Raw genomic sequence first — 13,291 nt, 5'->3', positions numbered from 1 at the left:
CTGACAAACTGTCTCCGGCCACTAGACCCAAAAAGAACAATCTTACTTTCATCAGTCCACAAAATGTTGTGCCATTTCTCTTTAGGCCAGTCAATGTGCTCTTTTGGCAAATTGTAACCTCTTCAGCACAAGTCTTTTTTTCAACAGTGGGACTTTGCGGGGGCTTCTTGCAGATAGCTTGGCTTCACATAGGCGTCTTCTAATTGTAACAGTACTCACAGGTAACTTTACACCTTCTTTGATCTTCCTGGAGCTGATTGTTGGCTGAGTCCTTGCCATTTTGGCTATTCTTCTATCCATTTGAATGGTAGTTTTTCACGTTCTTCCACGTCTTTCAGGTTTTGGTTGCCATTTTATAGCATTTGCGATCATTTTAGCTGAGCAGCCTATCATTTTCTGCACTTCTTTATATGTTTTCCCCTCTCCAATCAACTTTTTAATCAAGGTACGCTGTTCTTCTGAACAATGTCTGGAACGACCCATTTTCCTCAGAAATGCACTGTAACCAGCATGTACAACATTTGCTGCCTTCCTTCCTTAAATAAGGGCAATAATTGCCACCTGTTTTTCAAAGAATGAATGACCTCACTAATAGAACTCCACACTGCTATTATTTTGAACATGCCCCTTTCAATTAGTGATTCAATTACACAGAATCAGCAGCATGCATGTCATGACTGTTGGGTCTGTTGGATTTCTATTACTCTACTACACCTGCTAGTAAATTATTTGCCATGTAGAAATATCATTTCTACCAAAAACAGTGATTGATCAGGTTAATGATGTCTGACTGCTATTATTTTGAACACAACTGTATATAGCGCCGTCAATTTACACAGCGCTTTACATATACATACACATACATATATATATATATATTGTACATTCACATCAGTCCCTAACCCTCAAGGGGTGTACAATCTAAAGTCCCTAGCTCACATTTATACATACACATATTAGGGCCAATTTAGACAGGATCCAATTAACCTACCAGCATGCCTTTGAAGTGTGGGAGGAAACTGGAGTACCCGGAGGAAACCCACGCAGACAGAGGGAGAACACACAAACTCCAGGCAGGTGGTGCCGTGGTTGGGATTTGAACCAGCGACCCTGGTACTGCCAGGTGGAAGTGCTAACCATTTAGTGAATTATATGCATACAGTGCCGAACTCCCTTCAACTTATGTTAATACAACAAAAATTGTGAAATGGTGACTGTAAATCATTAAATAAAAAAAAATTAGCTAAAAAGTGCTTTCTTCAGCTTGAATACATTTCATATTTTATCTTCATGTGATTAAATCCTCCACCCAAAAACAACAGATGTGCCCTCACCTGGAATTTTTGACCTTACAAAATGTTCGTTCAAATAACGCATGTGTCCCTTGAAGTGGACATGTATTAGCCGGTGTGTCCTGACAATGGAATCTTCCTTCACCGATCACCACTCTCCTTAATTTCTCATCCTCCAATCAGCATACATGGTGAAAAAATATAAAACCTAACAGTGCTTTATCCTTTAAAAACTCTATTTTATTAAAACATAAAAAGTGACCACTCACATAATAAAGGTGCTAAATCACACCAGATATATTGTGTAGAAAGATCCAATAATGTGTGAATACAAGCAAGCAAAGATCGGTCCCACTCATCTGCAATCACACTGTGGTGTATCAAGAGCGTCATCACATCTGATGTTGTTTTTGGGTAGAGTATTTAATCACAGAAGATGAAATATGAAATGTATTCAAGCTGAAGAAACCACTTTTTAGAGACTTTTTTTTTTGTTTTTTTGTTTAATGATTTGCAGTCACCATTTCACATTGACACGTTTACACAATTTTTGTTGTACTAACATAAGTTGCAGGAAGCGCGGCACTGTATGTATATAATTTGTATTCGTGATCATGTTATGAATATGTTGTAGTGCGAGTCGCTTGAGGATTGTAGTTCAGTTTGTGATATACATTGCTCATGAGAGATTGTTTATTATAGTTGTGCTACCCATTTAGCGACTGTGCTGCCCCATCATCAGCATTCTTGTCTGGAATTCTGCATTAATACTTTAAGGATAAGTTCACCTTTCATAACATGTTACACCCATATTCAGGGTGTAACATGTTATGAATACACCAGCCTTCGCTCCCCAGCTTTGACAGCTAGCAGGGGATCTTCTCCTCTTGCTAGCTGTCAAATTTAAAAAAAACATGGCCATGCTATGTCCGCCCAGCTGCATCACTCATTCACATCTCTGTAAATGACAAACTAAAAGTCCCGACACAGCCTTAGTGGTTGTTGGCTTGTAGTTCTCAATTAACCACCACAGCGCTGTGGAGCGCCTAGGCAGTTCATTGATTCTTCCTGTCAGTATATCTACTTGCTTGTACATCCCGTACGGGCAGGCAGATATACTGACAGATCTGCAGGAAACCTGCATGGCACCAGCGATCTGTTGATGGCTGGTGCAATGGTTTCCAGGCTCCTGCAACCAAAAATAAGAAATTCACATTTTTTAACCTGCCAAAAAATGTTCGTGTATTATTTTTGGTAAAATGGTGAACTCCTTTAAGTTAGGAGAAACCAGTAATTGTGTCTATAAAAGCAGCAAGGGCCAGCAACTAGATCAAACTCAATGGGGATCATTCTTTCCCATGAATTATTAATAAAATTTCTCAGACTATATAAAGTATGGGATTTGTGTTGGTAAGTTAACAACGGTGAAGTTACACATGTAGCAGACCATAAAGGAATACGTGAACTCAAATTTACTGCAGTTTTTTTTTATTAATAGCAGCCATTTTATTTCCTTGGTGTGTCACTAATTTAATGCCTTATCACCACAAAATGTTTCTGAAAATACTGGAACATTTTTTAACCGGTGAAAAATGTTCTCTACTGTTGACAAGCCATAATCAATTATTTAAATAAACACTAGGTCATGACCAAGATTGCTCCTAATTACCAGATGCAGTACCACCATCCCTACACCAGCCTGTATGTTCTTCAGCAAGGTGACTTCAGGTGGCGAGATTGAGAAATCTAATCCTAGCCATACACTAGTTGAAAAATGGTTTGAATGCATTTCCAAAAAAAGAACACATGGCCGTTAGAGAAAGCGATATTGCCATCATGTAATGATCGCTTTTCAAACATTGAACCGTTCAACGGACATTAATGAATCAGTTTTCCATTTGTTTTGTCACATATGCACAGTATGAACAGTTTGATCTTTAATGGGCGAGAAACACATTAACCTATCAATTTACCGTCCGTTTAGCAGGGGTTTTTCAAACATATCCTTTTATTTTTCGGCTCAAAAACATCACTACCGATTTTCGATTTGTGCCCATTAACTGGCCAAAAAACAAACGAACTGTCCAAATGACAGATTTTCCAACGATTTTTTGTCTAGTGTATGGCCACCATAAGAATGAGACACCAAAAGTTGGTCCATCATGAGCAGTAAATGTATGGGCATAATACCTGGCAATACTTACATCTGCCCGTTCGTCCAGCAGGCATCATTTACAGGATGATATCTACTTTTTGCTGGATTATAATCTGCCTGTTTGTCTGGAACATCTTGCTTGCTGGCTCCAAAGAAACTAAAATTTAATAAAAAGTATGTGAAACAGAATGGTATAATCTTTAAATAATTAAATAAACCAGTCAGTAAAATACACATTTTTGTCAAAAGTCTAAAACTCAAAATGCCTCAGGTCTATTATAAAACCTAGTGCAAGTGAATACAGCCTATGGGCATCTACTGAAGGATTCAATGACCTCTGGTTACAAACGAGTTAAAGAATCTCTCCACTGAGCATGCTCAGACATTCAGTAAACACTTGTCTACTTTCCCTGCCTTAACCTAAAGTTCTTTCTCCTTTACAGCACTGCGCCATTAAAGTACAGGCTCACCACTACCACCTTTACAATTCATTGGATGTGCAGAAATAGTATTCCGGGACTATTTACAGCTACAAGATTACTAGTAGCCATTACTGTACAGAACAAGGGAGCAATAAAAAAAACTTAAGAAGATAAGTGGTAAAACCAATACTGGCACTGCACTCTAGCAATTACTAATTAAATGGAGTCTACTGTATATTAGCACATTTCTTGATCCTGCTCATGTACCCCCATTTGTAGCTTGATAAATATGGAGGATATCTTACAAAGTTACCACAATACGAAGTTATATTTAAGGAAATATATAGATATCACATAGTCCGTTTCCAATCTGTAAAAGGAAATCCGTGTTTTAAAACTTGTGTATATAGATTTCTCTTTATTTTTTACAAACAATCTCAAGTCTTGTACCTGGAAATATTTTTTGTGGGCTTTGCAGGAGTATTAGGAGATGGCTTCTCTGAATCCTTTTCAGAATCTCCTTTTTCAGAAGGTTTTTCAGAGACTTTACTCTCTTCCTTTAAGGGTTTTTCAGAAATGTCTTTGCTGTCTTTTTCAGTTTCTTTTTTGACCTTTTTTTCAGAAACTTTACCCTTCTTTTCAAAGAACTTTTCTGACACTTTTTTGCCCTTTTTGGAGTTGACAGAGGATGGACTTGTATCTGAGGAAGAAAGTGTATGTTTAAAACGAGCAAGATTAAGAATGAGACTGTCATATTACCTGTAATGTATTCAAAGTACAGACTTTTCAATGTATTTTATAACAGTATTCTTAAACTGGTAATAAATGGGTCATCTTTTTTCACTCAGCTGAACAGCACCCCCAATCCCTTCCTTTCATCTTCACCCCTCTCTAGGACATTGTATTCTGACAGCAGGACTGGCTGTTGTCAGAATACACCACTCAGAGGCTGAAGCCACTGACCAAGAACAGTTTTCCAACATTCCCGATTAACTTCTGTTAAGTGCGGATGGCCACACATGAATCGAAACTTGGCCAGTCTCTGCTGAACCAGCTGAATTTTGATCCACCACAGGCAAGCTTTACAGGTTTTTTTTCTAGTATATCTTACAAAAATATTGTAACAGTAGCACATCTGTACTTTGGATACCCTCAAATTGTTCCAACAGCTAACAAATTCCAGCTCAGTAACAATCATTCTTTTGATAGCAGTAAATCCAGCATGCTTTAAAAACACAGGATCCTAACCTAGATGTAGCCATTGCACCATTTGCACTGCTAAAGATCTTACAAGCCGATTTCATTAAATGGTTGATATCAAATGTATACACTCACCTTCTACATCAAGGGTTAGTTTACCTTTACCAAAAAACTGCCTATGTAGATAAGGTGTATCTGTAGATAAAAAGAAACTGTGCAGCTCTGATCAACGTTGAATACCATTTACTACACTATACTTACTATAGGTGTAGGCAGGGCTTTTATCGGCTGGAAAGTGGTGGAACTCTGTTCCACCACCTCCAGCACTGGCCCTGTGCTTGTGGCTCACTATTGTCACTTGTACACACAGAAGCGTGGCTTTTGTGTGTACAAATGACAGGACTCTTCTCCTCAGAACTCTTGCTGCCCTCCCTTCCATCTCCCTCCAGCGCTGACTCTCAGTACCTCAAAAGCTGGCTGGAGAAGGAGCTCGGAGGTGGAGCATCCCTCACACCGGCTGCTGTTATAACATATGCAGACAGAAAGGTAGCTCACTGATTTGGCTCAGAGATACAACCATAATGGATGTAACCTCCAGTAGTTCATTCCCAGATATGTATAGAGGGGTAAGCCTGAGTGATGTTGCAGGATAACACGAAGGTGGCAAAGTGTTAAGGTGTCAGGTAGGCAAGCTGTTAATGTGGCAGGGAGGCAAAGTGCACACCTTTCCTGCACATTCCATCATACACACCGCACACCTTTCCTGTACATTCCATCATACACACCGCACACCTTTCCTGTACATTCCGTCATACACACCGCACACCTTTCCTGCACATTCCATCATACACACCGCACTCCTTTCCTGCACATTCCATCATACACACCGCAAACCTTTCCTATACATACCGTCATACACACCGCACACCTTTCCTGCACATTCCGTCATACACACCGCACTCTTTTCCTGCACATTCCGTCATACACACCGCACTCTTTTCCTGTACATTCCATCATACACACCGCAAACCTTTCCTGCACATACCGTCATACACACCGCACTCCTTTCCTGCACATTCCATCATACACACCACACACCTTTCCTGCACATTCCGTCATACACACCGCACTCCTTTCCTGTACATTCCGTCATGCACACCGCACTCCTTTCCTGCACATTCCATCATACACACCGCAAACCTTTCCTATACATACCGTCATACACACCGCACTCCTTTCCTGCACATTCCGTCATACACACCGCACTCCTTTCCTGCACATTCCGTCATACACACCGCACTCCTTTCCTGCACATTCCGTCATACACACCGCACTCCTTTCCTGCACATTCCGTCATACACACCGCACTCCTTTCCTGCACATTCCGTCATACACACCGCACTCCTTTCCTGCACATTCCATCATACACACCGCAAACCTTTCCTATACATACCGTCATACACACCGCACTCCTTTCCTGCACATTCCGTCATACACACCGCACTCCTTTCCTGCACATTCCATCATACACACCGCACTCCTTTCCTGCACATTCCGTCATACACACCGCAAACCTTTCCTATACATACAGTCATACACACTGCACACCTTTCCTGCACATTCCGTCATACACACCGCACTCCTTTCCTGCACATTCTGTCATACACACTGCACTTCTTTCCTGCACATTCCATCATACACACCGCAAACCTTTCCTATACATACCGTCATACACACCGCACACCTTTCCTGCACATTCCGTCATACACACCGCACTCTTTTCCTGCACATTCCGTCATACACACCGCACTCTTTTCCTGCACATTCCGTCATACACACCGCACTTCTTTCCTGTACATTCCATCATACACACCGCAAACCTTTCCTGCACATACCGTCATACACACCGCACTCCTTTCCTGCACATTCCATCATACACACCGCAAACCTTTCCTGCACATTCCATCATACACACCACACACCTTTCCTGCACATTCCGTCATACACACCGCACTCCTTTCCTGCACATTCCGTTATACACACCGCACTCCTTTCCAGAACATTCAGTCATACACACCGCACACCTTTCCTGCACATTCAGTCATACACATCGCACACCTTTCCTGCACATTCAGTCATACACACCGCACTCCTTTCCTGCACATTCCGTCATACACACCGCACACCTTTCCTGCACATTCCGTCATACACACCGCACTCCTTTCCTGCACATTCGTCATAAACACTGCACACCTTTCCTACACATTCCGTCATACACACCGCACTCCTTTCCTGCACATTCGTCATAAACACTGCACACCTTTCCTACACATTCCGTCATACACACCGCACTCCTTTCCTGCACATTCCATCATACACACCACACACCTTTCCTGCACATTCCGTCATACACACCGCACTCCTTTCCTGCACATTCCGTTATACACACCGCACTCCTTTCCAGAACATTCAGTCATACACACCGCACACCTTTCCTGCACATTCAGTCATACACATCGCACACCTTTCCTGCACATTCAGTCATACACACCGCACTCCTTTCCTGCACATTCCGTCATACACACCGCACACCTTTCCTGCACATTCCGTCATACACACCGCACTCCTTTCCTGCACATTCGTCATAAACACTGCACACCTTTCCTACACATTCCGTCATATACACTGCACTCCTTTCCTGCACATACATCTCACACACATATCTCCATACTTAGATGAATGCCCCGCACATGAAGTACATTCTGCTATGGCTTGCAGAACGCACAACTGAAAGAAAACCGAAAGAAAAGGTGTCTCATGAACTCATGAACTCTGCACTCTGTACACTGCGCATTTCTGAACTCTGCACCCTGTATGTAGCACACTCTTGAACCCTCTACTCTGTATGCATTTCTCTCCTGAACTCTGCACATAATGCACTCCTGGTATTTAACAATACCCCTTTAAGACCCTTACACTGTTTGTGCAATTTGGCCACCCACCATCTGATGCAGTTTGTTCACCCACTGTGACCGGGAGAGGGGGTTGCGTAACTGCACCTATTCTCTGAGAAAAAAAGCCATTGCTATAGGCCATTTATGTACCTCATGAAGCCTGACTGGAAAACTTTTAGGAAGTGGCTAAGAACATTGCTAAGAGAAACCTGTTATTGTTCACCATCACAGCAGCAAGCTCTCAAACGCTACTGCATCTGGAGTGAGAAAGCACATGTGAAGGCATTTACATCCGAGAACAAGCTTTCTCTTTCGGGATGGGGGGAGCAGACAGGTGCTGAACATGTTACACCCAAAATATGGGTGTAATATGTTCACAAAGGTGAACTTAACCTTTAACTCCATTATTTGCATAATGTATTAGATCCATTGCTAACCATATAAGGGTTAATATATCACGGAGTTTGAAAATGTGTGTGCATCATTTGTGGTTTTTGTTTTTTTTTGTTTTTTTTAAAACCACCGAATTGTACTTGTAATGTAGTTCTTAATGCACTGCATTTAAAAAAAAATATGTTCCAGATTTTATTAAGTAATTTACTGCCACCCTTTAGGTTTTTGCTATAATCAACATTACAAACAATTTAATGTCTTAAGAGTGTAGTAGGTACATGCAGTCAAATTGCCGAAGCTGTGGTCACCAAAGGCAGTAATAATATTCAGAAATATTCACACAACGGTTAGAGAGAAATCATCTGTCACTTTGCCTCAAAAACACCCATCTGATTACCATGCTGTCATGTGAGTATATCCTAAACCATTTGCCATCCACACGCTGTTTGTAAACAACCTGAAACTCAAGTGGTTAAAACAAGCTCATGGCTGAAGAAGCAACTGTGAGCTTTGTACCATTTTTTCAGCCGGCTCCCAGCTATTTTATAAAAGAGATCTGGATGGCTGTAGAGCCGCCTGATCTCTTTTATGGTACTATGAAGGTGCTGCCCTACATGCTTCATGTACAAGTTATTTTCCTTTACAAAACGAAGCATAAAAATCTTATAACTAAGAAAAGAGTAAGTCCTTGGATAAAAATGCAGATCCCTACTTTTTTCTTCCATCTTTTCTGGTGATGTGTCCATGGCACATTGCTCAGTCTCTTTTTCAGGTTCAGACTTCACTTCAGATTTTTTAACAGCTGTTAAAAGAATTACAAAATAACATAAAACTATATGTATAATTACTTTAATTACCTTAACACTTTAAAACTTTTAGTATTCTAAGGACCATTTATTCTGCTACAAAACAGGTGTAAAGCCCAATTGTTTCAGAGCTGAGAATGGTTAAACCTGTAGTGAAGCTTTTAATCCAAACATTCCCTCTTGTGCTGACAGGGTGTCAGTGGGACAGGAAGTTAGGGAATTCTCTCCAATAGCTAAATAAAGTAATACCATTTTCCTGTTCCCCTGATTAAAATCTCTGAAGTGGATTTGCAGACAGCAATAAAAACTGAAGAAAAAAAAAGAATGGCGTAGAGAACATAGGAGACAGCACTCCAGTGAACTAGCAATATATGTATGTCTTATGTATAAAAAGTCCAACAGTCTGTTGTAGTTGTACTGTATGATGGCTGACAGCTAATGGAGCTAGAAGCGGCTCTGTAGAGATTTAAAAAGAATAAAAAAGCAGCGCCATCTGAGTGTAGTATAACTTTAATCACAAGTAAAGCAACTCACAAGAACAAGACTTGTAGCAGGCATGTAATGTATCTCACTGCTATAATCGCGTCCAGCTAGCTGTGTGGGATGACGACTCTCTGCATTGCAGTACTTAAACACGAGAAATGCACTGCAACAATGAATACACATTTTTACCAAACATCCGCGTGACTGGGCCACAATAGCCAAGAAGCAAAATAGCAATTTGCTTTGGATTAGGGAATTACTATAAATCAATGTTATGCCTTTGGATTCTTTGTTCATCCCAAACGATCTGAGAGCTATGTTCACTCTTTTGTACACTGTGGAGTGTATTTTGAATAGGTCCAAATAAAGGTGATTTTATCAGAACTGTGGCCGATCGGATTTTTCTTCTCTCTGCTGTCAGTATGAGTCTCTTCTGCCATGTTTTCCTGACACCAAGAGAAAAAAGGTGACGGGGAGGGAGCTCCAGCAGATTGACAGCCTCAGATTTGCTCCTGTGTGCTGTGTGAAATGGGGGTTTGCCCTTCTCTCCAATCAGCTCTCAGAGCTCCTGCACAGTATGTAACTCCAGATCCCTGCTTATTTCTGAGTTTTACAAGGATATACAGGACACATGGCTGAAAACAGACAGGTACAACTTATGTAGAGGATTTGTTTCACCTTTGTGTATCACCTGAGGCAACTCACTTCACTGGTTACATGTAAGGGTTTACAACCACTTTAAACCACACAAAAAATAATGAAACTGCTTGTCCTATGAACAGACAATACATATAAATGTTTTTCCCTAGCTATAGTACACATTGGTTAGTGGGAGCCAACAGCCTCACATCATTTGCTTGGCAGGGTAAAGGTGCTACCTCTTCACAATATGGTAGTCCTAGTTTCCATTGTGGCACAGGTAATTACTACTTCCTTTTTCAAAGAAAAAGAGGAATTTTGACTTACCTATAGATTCTATATCTTGAAGTACAGCACAGGACATGGGCAAAAAATTCCCAGACCATGGGTTATACTTTTGTACCTTCAGGGACTGGATACTGACAAGCTTTTGGAGACACACCCCCTGGGCACCTCCCCTATAATCCTCCCTCTATGATTCCTCATTTTTGTGCTAGGGTCCTAAGACGATGGACCTCTTTTGCAGTAATGGTCAGAAGCATACAAGGTGACCCTGGTCTTACCTGTTCACAATCCTGTACTGTATGTAAACTTCAGGCTTGACCCATCAGAGTGGGCATACCACTGAAGGGTTCTTCAGGAATTGGGTCCCATTTGTAAGGACCATGAACGTGGACCTGTGTAGCACCCTGTGGCTGACTACAAGCACTGCACTAAGTGCCAAGTTAAATGCCCATACAGGATTCATTGCCTGGGGCAAGATTAAAAGCTGTTCCCACAACTCCCAAGGTTTACCAAGGTTGCGCCTATCTGGATACACTGCTTCTGTTGTGGCATTAGAAGCACTGAGGATTGAAGAATCCACAGACAAAATAATAAAGACAAATAAAATATAACTAGCTAAGCTAAGAGTGATTTCTCTGTGAAGGAGAAGAGGTCCCTCACTTTCATAAACTAGAACAAAACAGAGGATCCACGGAGTAGGGTAGGATTATAGGAGAGGAGTCCAGGGATGGGTCCTCAAAAATGTTGCCAGCGTCCAGTCACTTGAAGGTACAAGCCTATAACTCAGGCTCTATGAACACTTTGCCTGTGTCCTGAGCTATACGATGAAATATGGTCATTTTGACTTGCCTGTAAATTCCATAACTTGGAGTACAGTACAAGACACAGAATCTGTAGTCCTAGATCAAGAGGTATATGCAGCTACCTTCAGGTGATCTGACACTGGCAAAAGCTTTGCTGGGAATGCCCAACAGTGCACCCTTATAAAAACCCACACACAAAGGTACACCAGGTTTGTAGAAAACAATAAGGGAAAACTGAGGGAGAAGATATCCGTGCCTGTACTTTACTCCAAGATATGGACTTTACAGGCAAGTCATAATTCCCATTATCCTAATCGTATAGAAAAGAATACATGATCTGTATTCACATACCATGGGACATCCCCAAGCAATAGACTGAAGGGTGGGAAAGACAACGGACAACAGGGCTAAAAAAACAAGGGTCAACAGACTCAAAATACTCAGATGACAGTATTAAGCTCCCTGCAGCTAAAGCTCACAGAAGCAGAGGCCTGAATCCAGATGTCAAGCCAGTTAAACTTTGGAAAGGTATAAACAAAAGGGGTGGCAGTTTATCAGACCTGCAAAACAGATACTTGTTGCTGAAAGACCCAATTTGCACAGACATACCATCAAGGAACATAAAGAAGATGACTTTTGCACACCTGTGTGACACCATTTCGCACAACCAGGCCACATTATGGAAGACCTCAATATTTTAGTTCTTAAAGGAAATTTCAAAACTATTCAGGAAAGGAAAACTTTTGAACAAAGAATGATAATTCTATTTGACACAAGAGATAACGGCCTTAATTTGGACATGGGATTCCTCACTCATTAACCAACAGTTTTATGACCCCCTCTGTAAGTGTTGTTTCCCCCCCCCCAGTCTTTGCCTTTGCTGTGTCTTATCTCTAGTCTAATCCTAGTCTTTTAACCATTGCTGTGTACATTTGTTTGTGTGTGTTTCTTTGTTTTTATTAGGGGTTTTTTTTGTTTTGTTTTTTTTCCTCCCTCTTTCAACATTTCTTCTAACATTCTGATAAAACTTTGTAGTAGTACTGCCTGGACCTTGAAGAAGGGGACATACCCTGAAAGCTTGTCCTCAAAATTGTATGTTAGTGCAAAAAAAAAAAAAAAGTATAACGTCAGTACTCAATTGTTTCTGAAAGACCCAAGAAACACCAACAGGCCTTGTGAAGTGCACCTTTTCGTAGAAGGCATGAGCCCTGAAAATGAGTTGCCTGAGCCACCTAGCTATGTTGGAACAGGAAGCAGGATGACTCTTCTCAGGACCCCCTAAGGGAACTAGTTTTATGAAAGGAAAAAGTGTTTTGCAAACCCGGTAAACCCGAACTACAATAATGTTCTTCAGTCAACACTTCCATTTGGGCATAATAAGCATCTGCTAAATATTCATTTTAATATACTATGGTGTATCAGAATATGAATCTTTTTCTTCAGTTCAAAACAGAAAGAATTTAAAGAGAAGCTCATGTGTAAGAGCCTCTGCAAAGCTGGCCAAGCATATGAGCACACCTGATGAATAATTAAGCTACATTGCCCATATAAAACCATCCTACAGACAGTAGGTCATCGAGCACAACCCTACACAGTTGTTGCCTACATAAACAATATTGCTGCAGCATAACAAATTTGAACAAAGCTTTTTCCTTTCAGCTTACACATTTCTTTTGTAATTTCAGGTAACGTATCCACGGCACATTGTTCAGTCTCTTCACCTGATTTCACGGGAGACGATCCTGTAAAAATTAAGCGGCACTCTAGATAATGTTTCTTTCTGGTTAACAGTATAAAAGAACAAGAGGAGGTCAAGGGAAGTAGAAAGAGGAAAAGAGCACAAAGTAAAACCTAGGTAA

General features: G+C 40.9%; 1 protein-coding gene across 1 annotated transcript in view; it reads right to left on the bottom strand.

Annotated features, from left to right (window-relative positions):
- Positions 1-13,291, bottom strand: part of LIG1 (DNA ligase 1) — a 136,243-nt gene that overhangs the window by 80,504 nt on the left and 42,448 nt on the right. The window contains exons 7-10 of the mRNA XM_089678536.1: positions 13,097-13,174; positions 9,129-9,218; positions 4,320-4,569; positions 3,497-3,604 (exon numbers count right to left, since the gene is read on the bottom strand). Of these exons, the coding sequence (XP_089534662.1) occupies positions 3,497-3,604; positions 4,320-4,569; positions 9,129-9,218; positions 13,097-13,174 (526 nt within the window). The remainder of the gene's footprint in view (positions 1-3,496; positions 3,605-4,319; positions 4,570-9,128; positions 9,219-13,096; positions 13,175-13,291) is intronic.

This window comes from Staurois parvus, unplaced genomic scaffold (genome assembly GCF_062004578.1).
Source record: "Staurois parvus isolate SC_StPar_1 unplaced genomic scaffold, SC_StPar_1.0 ptg000207l, whole genome shotgun sequence".
In the NCBI taxonomy this organism is placed as follows: Eukaryota; Metazoa; Chordata; class Amphibia; order Anura; family Ranidae; genus Staurois; species Staurois parvus.
This window is presented reverse-complemented; position numbering and strand designations above follow the sequence as displayed.